The 18,454-nt window shown below is 47.6% G+C and overlaps 1 protein-coding gene across 1 annotated transcript; it reads right to left on the bottom strand.

Moving 5' to 3' along the window:
- LOC8066665 lies at window positions 148-11,399 on the bottom strand. Its single transcript, XM_021462135.1, has 10 exons — window positions 9,831-11,399; window positions 9,495-9,623; window positions 9,214-9,406; window positions 8,843-8,955; window positions 8,550-8,762; window positions 8,035-8,304; window positions 7,807-7,930; window positions 930-1,063; window positions 556-636; window positions 148-479 (listed from the first exon to the last, which is right to left on the bottom strand). Exons 1-10 carry the CDS (start codon window positions 11,397-11,399, stop codon window positions 375-377), a joined length of 2,931 nt encoding a protein of 976 aa, XP_021317810.1. The 3' UTR covers window positions 148-374.

Raw genomic sequence — 18,454 nt, 5'->3', positions numbered from 1 at the left:
AATCTTTTGCAGATCCTCTAAAAATAACCCCTTCTCCCCTAAAGAAAGGAGAGACCCTTTCCGCTATCCGTTCATCTCCTATTTTAGATAAATTCGCTACAACAATTCTATGTTGACATGGTTTTAGGAGAGACTATATATGAGATCTGTTGGAAATGCTCGCTTCACTTCTTATATACAACTTGGCAACTTATCAAGAAAATGAGCTCTAAAGACTGAAAATCTGAGCTTGAGTTTCAGCCAAATGGCCCTTAAAGATTTAGTAGTAGGACTAGACAAGGATGTACAAACGGCTGTGGCCACATATGAGTTGTGCGTCTATCCATGTGAATGCTACCACTAATCAAATGAGAAAGTAACTGAATCTGCAACTATCAATGGATACTGCTATCTGATCTAACACGGTCGAAGAAAAGTATTTGGGGCCGGAGACTCCTATGCCGATACCGATGGAGTAAACACTCCCACGAATCTGCAAACTGCAAATACAACCAAATTCATAAGAATTGCCAGGAAGAACAAATAAGTGAAAAAAAAATAATTGAGATCTCATGCCTCTACTGTCTGGCTTCCATATATGATCCATTTCTCCTCTTTCCGAGCAAAGCAGACATATTCCTCCTCAAGACAGCATATCTGATTACAAAGTAAGATTGGCACCTATCATAATCTGGTCCTGTATGATAATTAATATGAACAGGTGTACAACAACATGTAGTCCATCATAGGCCATCAGTTTGGATAGTAAGTATCAAGGATTGGCAGAGTATTTAAAATTTCTTCCCTGCTCTCCCATTTAAACTCAGAGCCTAACGTGTAGTGCGTGTATATATGTAGTTTTAAAAAGAAGAACATTGCAGATGTGAAGATTCATGAACAATTGAACTAAGGAACACATATGAAAAACAGGAGGTTCTCTCAGGACATACGGCTGTAGCCAGAGTATAATCTTCTGGAGGAAGGACTTCATCATAAAGTGTATCAAACCGCAATGGAGTGGTTATGTTTATCAGCACTTCTGACATGTCAATGTGGCAATGCTTGTCAATCGGCCAGTTAAAAACTGCAACAATGGTACAAAGAGAGAAATAAAAGTTTGTGATGTAGTCATAAAAATTGTCGATAAATAATGTTTTGTCATTATTTAATGATTGTGGTAACAGAAACTGTTAGAGGTAACACAGATTTTGATTAGCCTTGAGGCAACTAACCCCAGGCGTCTCCTTCATATATATAGAGAAAGACAGATATTGCATTGATTACAAACAGCTCACTAGAGCTTTAACTAGATAGAATAGCTGCCTGGGTACCCGCACAACTCTTGGGCTACCCAAGGTCTTTAATGACAGAAATTAACTAGCACAGTTATCTAAGAAATGCTTAGGAAGCAGGGCTTATTAACTACATTTCTCCCCCTAAGACCTGCTTCAATTAATCTTGATCTCCTTGATCCCAATCCTGCTCCTCATCTCTTCCAGCTTGGTTTTGCCCAAAGCTTTAGTCAGTATATCAGCGAGCTGATCTGCAGTGGGAATGAACTCTGTCTTGATGCTACCATCTTCCACACAATCTCTGATGAAATGATGCTTGATTCTAATATGCTTGCTCCTGTCATGGAAAACAGGATTCTTTGCCAAAGCCAGAGCAGACTTATTGTCTACTCTGAGTTCCACCACTTCAACTTTTCTTCCCAACAAATCTGCAAACAGTCTTGACAGCCACAAAGCTTGGGTTGCAGCTGTTGTCATCGCCACATATTCAGCCTCACAGCTAGACAGAGCAACAACTCTCTGTTTGACAGACTGCCAGCTGACCAGGCTGGTTCCAAGGAAGAACAAACATCCAGTTGTGCTTTTGCTTGAATCAACATCTCCAGCCAAATCTGAATCACTGTAACCCACAAACCTTGCTTTGCCTGTTGATCTAGTGTAGCAGAGCCCATGATCTAGAGTACCAGCCAGGTATCTTAAGATCCTCTTCACAGCCTGAAGATGTTCAGTTGTTGGCTTCTCCAGAAATCTGCTAACATACCCTACTGCAAAGGCCAAATCTGGTCTTGTGTGCACTAGGTATCTCAAGCTGCCAACCAGTCTTCTGTACTGAGTTGGGTTCACTTCTTTTGCTGTGCTTTCCTTGCTTAACTTCAGCCTTTCTTCCATGGGTGTGGTGGCTGGATTACAACCTGCCATACCACCAATCTCAAGTATCTTCTTAGCATAATGGGTTTGCTTCAGAGTGATGCTCCCCTCTGATTGTCTCACCTCAACTCCCAGATAGAAGGACAGAAGACCCAAATCACTCATTTCAAAAGTTTGCTTCATCTTTGCCTTGAAGGCTTCAATCTTCTGCTGATTGACTCCTGTGATGATCAAATCATCAACATAGACTCCAATTACCAGTAGGGACTCACCTGATCCCTTCCTGTACATAGCAGCTTCATACATATTCTGCTCAAAACCCATCTGCTTGAGAGTCAAGTCAAGCTTGGCATTCCATGCCCGAGGAGCCTGTCTCAGGCCATACAGGGCCTTGTGCAGCCTGTACACTTTCTTCTCTTCTCCTGTTACAGCAAAACCTGGAGGCTGTGTAACATAAACCTCCTCCTGGAGTTCTCCATTCAAAAATGCAGACTTCACATCCATGTGATGTACTGCCCATCCCTCTTGTGCTGCTAAGGCAAGCAAAACACGCACTGATTCCATCCTTGCAACCGGTGCAAAAGCATCTTCATAGTCAACTCCTTCCTGCTGCACAAAACCACGGGCCACAAGTCTTGCCTTGTGCCTAATTACAGCTCCATGTTCATCCTTCTTCAGCTTAAACACCCATTTTAGTGAAATGGGACGGTGACCAGGACGGGGAGAAACAAGTTCCCAAGTCCCATTCCGCTCTACTGATCTCAGCTCCTCCTTCATCGCTGCTTGCCAATCTGGATCATCTTTGGCTTCTTCATAGCTTGTAGGCTCACCAGAATGGGTGAGATTCAGTTCTGCAAACAGCCGCTGCGCTGGCGGAGGGGTTGGCTGATTACCAATAATGTCATGAATCTTCCGATAGCGGAGTTCTTCATCGTCATGGTAGGCATCCACCCTTTCATCATCATCTTCCAGGGGGGTCACATGCTCAACCTGAGGACTTGCTGGAGCTGGTGTAGGTGTTCTGGGTGACGCAGGCACCTCTGCCTCCGCTGCGGGCTCCTCTGCTTCTGCTGCAGGCTCTCCTGCATCCACCGGAGAGAAACCAGGCGATGCAGGATGTGGCGGAGGAGATAGTAAAGGCGACGCTGAACTTCCTGCTTCAGGGAGTTCCTCCGCCCATGGGAATTCAACAGAAAACTCACTGCCCGCTGCTTCTGGTGTGCCTACTGCTGGTGATGCCCAGTCCCAGCCGCGGCCTTCGTCGAACACCACATCACGGCTGACACGCACGCGCTGGGACACTGGATCATAGATACGGTATGCCTTGGCCCCTTCCGCATAGCCGATAAACACACCAGCCTCTCCGCGGTCATCGAGCTTGCGAAGCTGAGTAAGCCGCCGGGTATAAGCCACACAGCCAAAGACCTTGAGGTGGCCGACTGTTGGTGCCCGACCGTGCCATGCTTCATAAGGAGTGACATTCTTCAGCGCCTTCGTCGGGGATCGATTCAGGATGTGTACAGCCGTCATCACAGCCTCCCCCCAAAACCGAGAGGGCATCTGGCGTTGCTTGAGCAGAGCTCGTGCCATGGCCACCACTGTTTGGTTCCTGCGCTCAACAACACCGTTCTGTTGCGGTGAATAAGGGGCACTGAAATGCCGTTTAATACCTTCATCAGCGCAGTATGCAGTAAATTCTGCGACGGTGAATTCGCCGCCATTGTCGGTGCGCAGGACCTTCAACTTGCGCCCGCTTTCCACCTCTGCTGCCACCTTAACCTTCTTGATTGCTTCTGCTGCTGCGTCCTTGGATGGCAGCAGCACAGCCCACATAAAGCGGGTGGCGTCATCGACAAGCAGCAAGATATAGCGGTTGCCCGCCGGTGTCGCTGGCGTGACCGGACCGCACAGGTCACCATGCACCAGCTCAAGCTGATTCTGGGCACGGTATGCTGCTGCAGCCGGAAAGGAACGCCGCCTCTGCTTGGTGGTAACGCAGGTGTCACACACCTGCTCAACATGGTCGACCACCGGCATCCCGCGTGCCATCTCCTCCTTGCTGAGTCGCCGGAGTGCATCGAAGTGCAGATGGCCGAAACGCTCATGCCACTGCCACGCCTCTTCATCCTTGCGTGCCGCGAGACAGACAGGTTGTGCAGCCTCAAGATGCAGAATATACAACCTATTCTTCCCTCTGCGTACCTTGGCGAGCAGACGGCGACTCTTGTCCCAGATGCGAAGCACGCCATCATCAATCTCAACCTTGGACCCTCCTTCATCAAGCTGTCCCAGACTTATGATAGAGTTCTTCAGCGCCGGAATGAAATAGACGCCATGAAGAACCCTCTGCTCACCGGTCTTGGCTTGGAAAACAATAGACCCGACGCCCTTGATCTCAACCTTCGACGCATCCCCGAACCGGACCGTTCCTCGAACGCCAGTGTTCAGATCAGCAAAGAGCTCTTGGCGCCCGGTCATGTGATGCGTCGCGCCGGAGTCCAGATACCAGCCGTTGTCCACCTCTTCTTCGTCCACGCCGAGGTAGGCGCGAGCGCGTGGCTCAGAGAGCTCGACGTGCTGTGCCGTGTAGCTGTGCGCCGGCGTGCTCTGTTCCAGGCTGATGAAGCCATGTGCCAGAAACAGAGCACCATCTTCATCGCACTCAGCGTACTGGGCGCGCGCCTCATGCCTTCCTTGGTTCCCACCACGCTGCCCAGCCTGATTTCCGCCGCCACGACCTCCACCACGGTTGCCACCACCGCGGCCAGCACGGTTTCCCCCTCCACCGCCGCGCTCTGCATCTTCACGGCGTGGCTGGGGACACTCACGTGCCCAGTGGCCTTCCTGGTTGCAGTTGAGGCAGGTGTTGGGGCCAACACGGCCAGCGCCTTTGCCTTCACCACGTCCGCCACCACGGCCAGCACCTCTGCCTCGTCCGCGTCCGCCACCACGGCCGCGTCTGCCGCCACCGCCATGCTGGTTCTTGAAACCAGAACCGCCAGCTTCTTCTGCGCCTTGCTTCTCCTTCTTCAAACGCGCACGCCACTGCTCCTCGGTGTACAGCAGCTTGCCGTTGATGGACACCGGCTCTGTCACAGCTTGCGCTTCACGTTCATCCACCGCCTTGAGCCTTCCTGTCACCTCCTCAAGCGAGAGCGCCTCGAAATCGAGGAACTGCTCGATGGCGACGACAATCTGCGCGTATTTGGCAGGCACCGTGCGTAGAAACTTCTCCACAACACGCTTCTCGTCGATGTCCCTGTCACCATGAAGAACAAGCTGCTGGTGCAGAGTTGACAGCCGCAGGGCAAAATCCTCCACCGGCTCGCCAGGCTTGACATCCATGTTCTCCCACTCCCGACGCAGCCGCTGCAACGTCGCTCGGCGGACCCTGTCCACACCGATTCGAGTCGCAGCGATGGCATCCCATGCCTCTTTTGCTGTCGCCTTGTCAAGGAGCGGGAGCCCCAACTCCTTGGGCACAGACGCGACAATCACCTCCAAGGCTCGCCTGTCGTCGCGGTACTGCACTGGGCCTCCTTCGACAGCTTCCCAGAGATCGCGCGCCTGCATCCTGAGCTTCATCGTCTGGCTCCACTCATAGTAATTTGTCTTGTCCAGCATTGGCCATGATGTGCCGCTGCCGGAGTCGCGGTAAACCACCCTGCCTTGCGGTGATTCATAGCGGCCGCCGCCACGACGCCTTCTGTTACGCAGTGGTGACTGCGAACGGCGCCTGTCCCGCGATGGAGTCCTCTGGCTCCTCAAGTCCTCTTCCTCTTCCTCCTCTTCCTCCTCTTCTTCTCCCTTCTCAGCAGCAATTTCGGCCCGCAGCTCCTGCGCCGTCCTTGCTGCCGCCTCTGCAGCAGCCGCCGCCTGCTGTGCTGCCTGGACTGCCAGCGCTGCTGCTTCCTCTGCAGCCTTCAAACGCGCGGCCTTGAGCCTGGCAACGCGCTCAGCAGAGGTCGACATGGGTGGAGGAGGTGAGGAGTTGGCCTCGTGGCTCTCTGGTGTCTAACCTAGCTCTGGTACCAAATGTTAGAGGTAACACAGATTTTGATTAGCCTTGAGGCAACTAACCCCAGGCGTCTCCTTCATATATATAGAGAAAGACAGATATTGCATTGATTACAAACAGCTCACTAGAGCTTTAACTAGATAGAATAGCTGCCTGGGTACCCGCACAACTCTTGGGCTACCCAAGGTCTTTAATGACAGAAATTAACTAGCACAGTTATCTAAGAAATGCTTAGGAAGCAGGGCTTATTAACTACATTTCTCCCCCTAAGACCTGCTTCAATTAATCTTGATCTCCTTGATCCCAATCCTGCTCCTCATCTCTTCCAGCTTGGTTTTGCCCAAAGCTTTAGTCAGTATATCAGCGAGCTGATCTGCAGTGGGAATGAACTCTGTCTTGATGCTACCATCTTCCACACAATCTCTGATGAAATGATGCTTGATTCTAATATGCTTGCTCCTGTCATGGAAAACAGGATTCTTTGCCAAAGCCAGAGCAGACTTATTGTCTACTCTGAGTTCCACCACTTCAACTTTTCTTCCCAACAAATCTGCAAACAGTCTTGACAGCCACAAAGCTTGGGTTGCAGCTGTTGTCATCGCCACATATTCAGCCTCACAGCTAGACAGAGCAACAACTCTCTGTTTGACAGAGCTTTTTTTTTAGAACATGCAACGGCATGTGTTTCATTAAGCAGAAAAGGTGGCCCAAAGCTCAGCATGATCAATGAGGAGACTAGCTGTTGCCAACTTGCCATATCCAAGAGTGGACCTTGCCAAAGATCAACATGTTCCTCCTCTACCAGATTATCCAAAGCATAAGCAAGATGTCAGTGTCGAGGAAGCATGCTGGCGATACAGAGCAGAGACAGCGGGCAACATAATTTGCCAGAAACTGGCGTTGGATGCGCATGTACAGAAAGGTGTTTGATGGTCTCAGGGACACCATCACAGGCCTCTCAGGTTCGGGGCAATCCAAGCAGTAAATGGGATGTCAGGATGCCCTGGTGCGCATCTTGCCTTGCCTCAGAATCCAGATTCCAGAAGAAGATCTGAACCTTCTTAGGGGCAAATTTGGCCCAAATGATCAAACGTTTGGAGTATCAATGTGCTGGTTACATGGTTCTAAAAAACCTAATTAAACTTAAGTATATGCTTGATTAAACCTGAAACGGACCCCTAGCGTCTCCTTTAGGGCCTTAGCGTCCAATAAAACTCTGGACACGTCGAGGTGGTGTGCGAAGGCGTGGGCAGTGCTTAAACGGTGCAGACACGCGAAAAAGCAGCGGCCTGGCTGTTGGTGAGCTTTGTGTGACCACACTGGCCAGTGAAAATGCAACTCCTTTCGCCACTTCTTTGCAAGTTTGCAAAAAATGGAATTAAAATTACCTGAATGTGTTACAATTTCTTCTGAAATCGTAGTTGGGCATCTACTCTGAGCCATATGTGTTGCTAGAAAAAAAAAATAAAAAAAATAAAAAAGCATAAACGCTTAATCACATTTAATCTACGTTTAGTCTAGCACCTAGCGCCTTATGGAACATAGCAACGAATGCAATAATCTTATATAGTTTATTGCTTTGCCTTTCCTTTATAGCACAACCGAAATGTATTATCCTAGCAAATAGTGCACTGGAGCAAGCAAACATACCAATAGCAAAAATAGGAGGCTCGGATAGAAGAGAACGCTTAGTCTTGTTCTCACATTGGCAGTTCTCAGTGGCAAACTGAAACTGCTTGTTCGCATCTCTCAGGAGCTGACCGAGCGATTTCTTCTGAAAAAACCAAAAGGCTCCAGTTTTAAAAAGGAACAAAATGCAACAGTCAAATGTATATCCTCAACATGATGGAATCAAATAAGACAGAAAATGCTGTTTACCTCCACTGTTGGAATTGCACTGACATCAACACTGTGGAAAAATGTAATGTACTCCTTTTCTTCAGAGGATTTGTTCAGACAGATGCATTTCTTTTGTTCTCTAATGGGCAAACCAAAAACATTATGTGCTACACATACAAGATCGAAGCCTCTTGATGTGCTTATTAGTCGGTGTTCAATATTTGCATTGTAAAAATGCGAATAAGTATGTGACTTATGCAAAGTCTCCAAGATTGTTGATATAATTTCTGATGCAATGTTTATACCTTCCTATAACCAAATAAAAAAATATAACGCTGTCAAAAAAAAAACTGCAAAAACAAATACAACTAGTTAGCTATAAGCAGAATCATAAATGGACCTAATGAAGTGCCCATTAGTACTATGTTATAATATATTCTTCCAGGCATCTGTCTAGTGGTTTGTAGCCTAAAAATGCTGGATAATACATTCTTTTATGGAGGCCCCACTCAGGAGTATGTCCAGTAGAAAAGTATAATGTGAAAGCAACAAACCTTCCCAAAAATATTATGTTCGTTCAAAATATCACTGAAAGCAGTTCCTACATCATGTGGAAAAGTAGTGACTCCATAGTCTTTCTCGTTGTCCCATGCTTTGAATGTTTTTCGCAAAAGACAGATAATGCAGTGGACCTCAGCAGTAAGATGAGGCAGTACAAGTGGTATATCCAGGAACCTATCATGGAACTCCATCAAATGCCACAATGCCTGCAATAATATTGTTCTTTTCAAGTGGATAAACATCAACATATTAAAATTTTGAAAGAAGAACGAAAATAATTTGCTACCCGCAGAGTCACATTCAAAAACAGCAGAACCTCGGCAGTGAAGTGAAGCACAGAACCTACTCCACTGTCTATGGAAGAACTTTCAGCTTCCAAGGTAGAAAAATTCGAGCTATCTGTAAATGTTGTCAATCAGGGTAAGCAAACTAAGCAAGTCATGGATTTATTGTAAAATAACTGAATCTTCAATGACGATAGATCCTATTTAGAACAGACAAGATTAATATTTCTTTAAATTCATCACATGGCTAATAAAATATGTATATAACTTTCTCTTATGGTCTCGCGCAAGTGATGCAAGCCCTTTTCTGTTGGGTATTTGGATCTCATAGAAATAAGATCATCACAAATTGAGAGAGATGTTTACAGTTTACCGGATTGCGAGAGTGAGGAGTTTTCACATTCATCTATCCTGCTGATAGTAAAACGCATGTCTGAATCAGTGTCTGGAATTTTGTCTTCGAACAAAGATTCCTCAGGCAGATTATCTAAACCATCTCCATTATTGACAGCATTTATATCACCCACATCCTGTGAGTCTTGTCCAGTAGAATTATTCAACTTATCCTGTGGAGACAACCATGAATACAAGCATTCAAGCAACTAATATGATAAAAGACATGCAACAATTAAGTGACATAAGCACTACACTAACCCATATATAAGCCCTAATAAGAGGCAAAATGGCAGCACCGTAATCAAATGCACAAACTTCCACGAGCTTGCCCTTTAAATAGTCCACTTCATTATCCAGTAGCAACATCTCAACATCTATAGAATCTTCCTGCATGTTTGACAGGAAAAATCTGAACATCAACAGACAAGAATCAAGGAGAGTGAGATGCACTCTTTCTGTTTAGTAGTAATATATGTCGAACTTCCTTCTATTTTCCACTGCCTCAAAGATATAATTTCCTTATATCTGATTGCATTAAACCCACAGTGAGTTATAAATTGAAATATAAGTACCATTAACATGCAAAGTAAGGACCTCCGTAAGGGAATAATCCCTATGATTTTTCTTCTTTGCAGCACACTTCATATCAAATTGTCTCAGCAATAAAGCTGATATTCCATAAATCTTTTCCAGGACTCCGTTTCCATGATGGACACACTTCTGCCTCAAGCTAGCCCATGGCATCGCAACCTCTTCCAGGGAATTTAACAGCCATCTAAACAATGCATCCTCCTTGCAGGAACCATCCTTTGTTCTTGAAGCAATCTTCTCAGCGTCCAAAGATAATAAGGTCCCATCTTGAACCAGAGATATGATATCAGAACGACCTCCCTTGTTCTTCCCTCCATCACCCAAAATCCTCACGAATTCCCAGACTCTGGATAAATGATTATAAAGCTGGTCCAATGGTTTATTGAGTCTTTGAATTTCCATAGAGTCCAATGAGGTGACACAGGAAGGAATGGAATATGGCAATGGTTTCTTGGACCTACTCCTCGCAAACTTGATGACCTTGTCCACAAGACCAACAGGGAGAGCCTTAAATGTATTGAGACCAGAAAAGACATCCTTGATCTTGTCCAAGTTTCTTCTTCGCTCTGCGTCTTCTTCTCCCATCTCAAATGGCGTCCACTTCATGGAAAACTCAAGCTCTTCGGGATCCAAGGCTGCTCTTTTGGGCATCAACGGCTGCAGCTCTTGCAGTTCATCGATGTACTCGTCCTCGACGTGTGCCACGAATGCGTTTGCGTCCGAGAAAACCATGTCGCACACAGGGCACAGCCAGTACGCCCATGCCTTTGTGGCCTTGGCAAACTCCACTGCGAGGGTGAGCAGATGCACGCCGCCGCCGCCAGTTTGGTCGCAGTACGACCTCAAGTCGTCGAGGTTCACCGTGAGAAAGCCGCGCAGGTCGTGGTCGGTCACCGCCTTCCGCATGGTGGCGTGGCGACAACAGCAAGGTGGCTTCATCGTCGGCATCGACACGGGTGGCGGTGGCGCGGTGGCGCGGCGGGCCCCCGTGGCCACGAGTGCCTCCGCGTCGGCGCGGACCCCGAGGAGCCGCTCCCGTGCCACCGCGACGCGCGCCTGGGGGCTCGTTGTTGCCACGAGGGCGGCGCGGCGGGAGGCGCCAGCGGAGGCGTCGGCGGCGTGCAGGGCCGGGTCGGTAGGGTCCGCGACGTCGAGCGCGCGCGCGCACTCCGCGAGAGCCTCTCCGGGCCGGCGCGCGTAGAGGAGCGCGGAGGCGAGCGTGGCGGCGATCCCGGGGCACCGCGGGGCGAGCTCGGCAGCGCGGCGGAGCGGCGGGACCGCGTCGCCCGCGCGCGCCTCGACCGAGGCACGCGCGTGGCCGAGGATGTGGTGCGCCAGCGGCGACGCCGGGTGGCGCTCCGCGAGGCGGGCCGCCGCCGCCGCGGCGGCGCAGCCGTCGTGGTCATGGGAGTGGGACCGGGACTGGGTGCGGATCGCGGACTCGGCCTCCTTCCGGAAGGCGGCGGTGGAGTCCTCCCAGTCCGCGTTGGTCGGCGGCGACGGCGCCGCACACCCCGCCGCGGGGCGGGGCGGCTTCCTGGTCCCGCCGCCCTTCTTGCTCTTGCGGCCCATAGGAGTGTCTCGGTGGTGTGGGGGGCGAGGGCAATGCCGGCGGCGGCACAGAGATCACCACGCGTGGCGGCGGCGGCACAACAGAGAAGCAGCGGAGCGGAGTCACGACTCGTGGAGGGGACTGCAGGTGTGGGTCCCACTCGTCAGCGTTACATGACTTTTGGTCAGGTCATGGTCTTGTGGAGGAAGTCACGGACTCACCGTATGTAACCGTATAGTACGTTCCGAGTCGTAACCCCCTTCTTTGTTTTCGTTTTGCTTTTTTTTTTCTATAACACGACTTCACGTGTATTTCATTAAAGAGGAAAAAGTTTGACAGTTGTACAGCGAAGAAAACCGAAACAATAACCCCCGGCGAGATGCCAGGAAGCGAGGAGAAGATGATACAGGCGTGGGAGACACGCACGACGCACCACCAACGCGGACTACTCGCTAAGGGATTGCGCGACGATGACCTCCAAGGCCCTGAACCCTGCCGACACCCACAGCTGCCCCTCCTGGACGATAGATCGGACCACCTCAATGGCGCTGGAGCGGAGGTCTTCGAAGGTCCTCCGGTTGCGCTCTTTCCAGATTGACCAAGCGACTAGAAGGACAACGGAGTCAAAACCCCGGCGAAGCGGTCGTGGTAGCAGGCCACGCGAGGACAACCACCAATCAACAAGGGTCGAGGGCGCGGCAGGCGGCCGCAGAGGTAGACGGAAGCTGCTGAGCAAACGGTGCCAGACCTCCCTCGTGAACACACAGCCGAGCAGCAAGTGGTCGGCGGTCTCGTCCTCTTGGTCGCAAAGAGCACAGGAAGCATCACCCTGCAGACCGTGCCTGTGACGACGATCACTGGTCCATAAGCGACCGCGCAAGGCCAGCCAAGCGAAGAACTTGACCTTAGGCGGAACCGAAGCCCTCCACAGCTGACGCGCACCAGGCAGTAGCGTGAGTCCATGGAAGAAGGCCTTGTACGCCGAGGACGAGGAGTAGACCGCATCAGGCGACCACCTCCACACAAACCGGTCCGGAACGCCTGGCTGTAGTACCACTGTCTCCAGCCGTTCCCAGGGAAGCACGTACTCAACAAGAACATGCATTGTCAGCGCCCCGGAGATATGGCGCACCCATGCGCGTCCTGCCACAGCATCTCTGACGGAAACCGAAAGGGAGCGGCGCCGGATCGCCTTGAACAGATTGGGCGCGAAGGACTGTATGCGACCCTCAGGAAGCCACCGATCCGTCCAGAACCTCGCGTGCGCGCCATCCCCCATCCCCCAGCTCGACAGAGGTCGAAGCCGCCATCATCTCGCGTACGATCAAGCCGTCATTAGAGGGGAGCTGGGACCAAGCTGGCGCGTTCGGCTGACGCCTCTGCCATTCCCAACGTAAGCGGAGAGCAAAGCCGAGCGTACGAAGATCCGGCAGCCCCAACCCACCGTAGATGCGAGGAGAACAAACAAAGATCCAGGCCACCTTGCACTTGCCAGCGGCGACCGACTCCGTGCCCGCCTAGAGGAAAGCGCGGCGGCGCTTGTCAATTTGCCGAATGGCCCATGGGGAGAGCACGCAGGTAATCGACACATGTACCGGGATAGCGGACAGTGTGGACTGAGCGAGGGTGAGCCTGCCTGCCGTGGTGATCAACCCGGCCTTCCACGTGGGGATGCGCCGCGCCACCGCGTTCACGAGCTGCTGCTCAACGGCGCGCGACAGCCTCCCCAAGGACAGAGGCACTCCCAGGTAGCGACAAGGAAAAGGCGATAGTTGACAGGGAAAAACCGCCTGTACTGCAGCTATCTGCTCGTCTGAACACCGTATCGGGGAGAGCAAGCATTTGCTGACGTTGGTGAGCAGACCCGAGGCTCCCGCAAACAGCTCTAGGACGGACTTGATGCAAAGAAAATCACTTGCCTCAGGCGCAAGGAAAAGCACGACGTCGTCCGCGTACACGGCAAGGCGGTGCCCAAAGTGCCCACCTGGCAGCGGTGTGAGGAGACCGCGCCGATCAGCCTCCCGGATGAGTGAGCTGAGCACCTCCATCACCATCACAAAAAGGAGAGGCGAGAGCGGGTCTCCTTGCCTCAATCCCCTGGCATGACAGATCCTCCTGCCTGGGCGTCCATTGACTACTACCTTCGTGCTGGCTGAGGAGAGCATGGCAGACACCCAATCGCGGAAGGCAAGGGGGAAGCCGAGGCGTTCAAGCACCTGGAGCAGGAGGATCTGTCATAATGCCCATTCTACGTTCCAAATTATAATGCACTTATAATGTTGCAGAACTCTCCATCCTATTTCTTCTCTAAGTTCTATTTCCATGGTATTGCACCGAGATATCTATGTGCGTTATAAGGTCCCGTTTAGTTACTAGCAGACTTTTAGAATCCATATAAAAAAATCTCAGAATCCTAAAATCTCGTCCAATAAAATCTCGTCCAATAGGTTAGATTCTTTTAGATTTTAACACACAGACATGGAGTCCAATGAAACATGCTAGATTTTTTTATCCGGATTCTAAAAATCCCCTGATAACCAAAGGACCTAAGTTTGTCATAAGTGCATTATCTATGTACCCTTGCTAATAAAAACCGAGCTTAATCTTTAAAAACCATAACTAATTTATTTTAATATGGTTTCTAAAAATGTTATCTTTTTAGACTTATTTGGAAATTATTTATTTATGTTCATATTGCTTTGTTGCTCATTATGGTCTTTATTATTATATGTTTAAAGAAAATAAAATCAAAATGGCTCCAAATAGATTACTAATAGTTAGATAACACTTTTAGAAGAAAATTGGAACTAGTTTCATATTTTTATATTAAAAATAATTAGTTATGGGTTTTTATTTTTTTTATAGTAGAAAACTACATTTTCAAGCTACACCAAATTTGCCTTGTTTAGATATAAATAGTTGGAGGGCGTCTGGTCTGACTTCATAGTCCAGATTGAAAATCAGACTGTCGTGTAAGTTGGAGGTTAAAAAAATGAACTCCACCCTTATAGAAAAATATAGCAACATTAGCAACCAAATTAGTTATTGAATCCACCAATGAATATACTATAAATGTTGGTCAAAATGAAGAAGAAGGTTAGGGCATGTACAACGGGTCTTCTAGGCTCGTCTCTTCGTTGTTATTTTTGCAGAAAACACCCTATTGTGGCTTGGAGACGGAGGCCGCGTCGTCTCACGAGACGACGGGAGTGGCCCATGCTCCGAGGCGGAGGAGGCGGTTCCAGCAGCGTTGTACGGCTCGTCTCTCCAACTCAACGACGGCCGGATCCTATGCGTGCGTGGTTGTGGTTTGGAGACCACCGCACTCTCCTCCTTTGCTGCCTCGACATCCTATTCGCACCACCCATCGAGCATCGCCATCCTCAACTCCACCGTGGATCTTGGTGGTTGCGGCAGCACGACTGGTATGGCAGGGGGAGAAGGCAGCAGCAGCAACTGACTTTGAGCTGTGACTGGAGGCCTTTGACTCAGGGAGCAAGATCAAGGCATATCCAAGGAGGAGGCTGAGGTGATTGTCGACCGGATCTACAGATGTTGGTGGCATGTTCTGAAGTTCACAAAATATGTTCTGAAGTTACCATATATGTTGCCATATGTTCTGAAGTTCAGAAAAATAGCATCCCTGATGTGTTACATGTACTGTTATGTGTAGAGGATGTCATTCTTCTGGAGTTAGCTACCTAATGAGTTATCGGCTGCCATTCTTAGCTTATCTGTCAAACTAAATGTGTGAACCTTGAGTTAATCATGTGAACTTTCAGTTAAATAGTTAATGTTGTTTGGCTTATTGAAAAAAGAAAACTATTATCCTGTTATCTATCCAGCATCTGAATTTTATGCATGTTTAGTTTCCAGCTATCTGTTATCTGAATGTACAGCTATTTGCATGTTATATGAATGTACAGAAACTGCTGTCTGCTACCTAGAAAGAATAAAAAGTTGTTATCTGAATTCTAGCTATCTGTTAAGTGGAAACAGCAGCACAATAGTATAGAAATGAGAATGGAGTAGAGAATTCTTTGATTTTCCATAAAATAAATATAGTTGAAGGTTTACTAATCCAATTTCATTGCTTCTGTGTATGAGTTGTGTTCTTTAGGTACGTGACAGTGAGTGTGTACTGCTACTGCTGAATAAATTTAGTAGAGTTGAAAACCATTCAATCTTTACATGATTATATAGTATTTCTAAGGTTGATTTGATGTCCCTTTGAGTAACAGGCTGGTGTCTTTAGTTCTGAAACTGCTTCAATCAAGAAAGGTGACTTTCTTCATTCAGTACCTTGCACTCCAGTTCGTTTTTCAGTAAAAGTGAATTTACATGGTATGATCTTATCTATACATCTTGTAGATTTAAGTCTTGGAAACACAAAAACCTTCTCTGAAAACTTTGTTGTTTGAGTAGTACGAATGAATGGATGAAGATTTGTCATCGGTTGATAGATTTTTTTTTTTATACATTTTCTATCAGAAGCCACATAATGGTATACAAAAACTTGTTTATAGTTGATCTTATCTACATGCAAAGCATTAAACAGCTAAGAGACTATCCTTCGTCTATGGGTTGTATTATATGTCTTTATACCTGTCTGTATGATAGATTCGAGGCGTTTAGAGACGAAACCTCGATCTGTGGGTTGTACATGCCCGGGAGACCTAAAACATTTTATTTTACATTTTAAAACAAACACGCTTCTCAAAGCATTGACGGCCTGCAGCGAAATCAGAGTTCATTTCCTCTGGGCTCAACTCGCAACAGACACAAGGCCACTACGATGAAACTTGCACCACCGGTCTCCTTGGAGACGCCCTGGCCCAATTCATCCACATGGGCCAAGCAAGTCCTGAGTCCTGACATACAAACATGCCTATATTTTTTTTAAATTACACACTACAACATAGTCACTCACAACACACGGACTCATGCCTTGTCAATTCTATAACTCTTTATTGGAACTGTTGAATTAATCAACTAATTATATTTTTAAAGACTCTCAAACATGAAACATGAAACCTCAAATCGTCTGACGATTTACATCGTTGCTTTTGGACCCGGGCCTGATGCCTAAAACTGATCTGTGACTTTATGTGTTGTTAGATTAGATATTGATTGATGAGCCCGTGGCTCCTCCGATCCAATTATTTCAATATATGTAAAGCTACAAATTTTTATAACTATATGGAGTTTGCTTCATAATTTTTTGATGTGAAGCAAAGCTCTACCAAGGAAGGAGTCTTTGCTTCAAATTAATGGGCTGAGGGAGCATAGAATCATCGGCTCTAACTTATTGAGGGAAAAAAAAAGAAGAATAATGGAATGGGGGAGGAGGCGACGAGTTGATGTACAGAACTCATGGTCAACTATAATTGTTAATCGACACCTAAAGTTCATCCTAGTTTAGTAACCTGCGGTGTTCCCGCATTATTTTAATAATACTTGTGTGTAGTTCTATTTAAATGAATGGTCAGCCCCTCTTCCTCCTCGAGGTTCTTTTTGTTTCTCCTTTCTCTTAGGTTTTATGCTATTGGACCTGTCATATATGTTTATGGTTTCATTATTTGTAGTTCTAATATTAAATTCAATAATACAGAAGCAGTGAAACGAGTCAAAGTAGTGCAAATAAAATCTAACGAAGTATATGATAACATAATGCACACCACACAACATATAAAATGGTATGACAGAACATGTACCAAACTAGGGATAGAGGTCCTAGATTAAACCTAACATATTTTTAATATAATACATGTGCTAACGCTACAGTAGCACATACCTGACAATACTAAAAGTAAGTAAAAAATAACTCCCACTCTGGTAGTTAAATTAGCTTATAAGTTAGCTTAAGCAACATTGATTGGTGTAAGGCACCTAGGTTGTTCGTTTGGCTGATAAGCTATGACAGAAAGTATTATTAGCTGATTTGTTGTGAGAGAAAAATACTATTGAATGGCTGACAGATTTAACTGATAAAGCTCAAACGAATAGGCTTGGCCCTGGAATCAAGTAAATCTTGCTAACATGTGGATTAAAACAAAGATTGTCACTCTCGTGCATGGCTTAGAAATAGTCAAACGTATCAAAGGAAACCTTACTGTAAATAAAATAAATCTAAGATGTTGTAGAAGCTAAGGAAGTTAACAAAGGTTTGTAGCCAATGTTTTGTGTTACAGATACATATGCAAGAAGATAGTGTAACAATAAAATTTGTCAGATAGTGTAACTATAAAAATTGACAGATATATAAGTATGTTTCTTTTGTGCAACATGTTATAATTTTTTTTTCTTTTGTGCAAGCAAACAGTGCAGCAACATGGCTGCCGCGGCGACCCAGTGCAGCGCAGGAACGGCAGCCGCTGTGGAGAGTAGGTGATGGGGGGAGCACGGGCGTGCTTGCGTTTGCGCAGGACAAGTGTGCCGAAGGAGGCCCTGGTGGAGGTTTAGAGTCGGTGGCGGGAAAAGACGTCGAGGCAGGCAGCGAAGTATAAGAGTGAACTTGAAAAGAAAAAAAAAAGAGAGAAAAAGAACTAAATCCACTTGTAAAGGGTTTGGTGCCAAGATTGCTGGCACCAAGCTTGGCGCCAAGCTCCTTGCGACGCAAGCACTATAAATACCGCGGTGCAAGGACCTTGGCGCCATTGGCGTCGAGATGTGTTAGTTTGGTGCTAATGATGATAACATCGAGTTCTGAATTTATATTCTAAAATCAAACTACCAAAAAATATATATTTGAAAAAAAAAGAGAAAACAAGGAAAAAGACGGTAGGTGGCTACCTACAGTACCTGACTGCATGTCTCTATCATCTACTGTACTATACTGCTGTTGTGCGCTGCTGCTACTGCTAGTAGCAGCAGGACGAGTAGAGGCGTGAGGCGCGGGGGGAGGAGCAGAGGCAGAGCAGCTGGCTGGCTGGAGAGTGGAGACAGTGGCGTAAATGCTCGGCATCGCACCGCTGCAACGCTTTCCCGTGCCAGCGAGGCCTCGTTTAGTTCACCCTGAAAATCAAAAAGTTTTTTCAAAATTTTCCGCCACATCGAATCTTGTGGCATATGCATG

The sequence above is a fragment of the Sorghum bicolor genome, chromosome 5 (genome assembly GCF_000003195.3).
Source record: "Sorghum bicolor cultivar BTx623 chromosome 5, Sorghum_bicolor_NCBIv3, whole genome shotgun sequence".
Lineage (NCBI taxonomy): Eukaryota > Viridiplantae > Streptophyta > Magnoliopsida > Poales > Poaceae > Sorghum > Sorghum bicolor.
The sequence above is the reverse complement of the archived record's forward strand: the minus strand, read 5'-3'. Positions and strand labels throughout refer to the sequence as shown.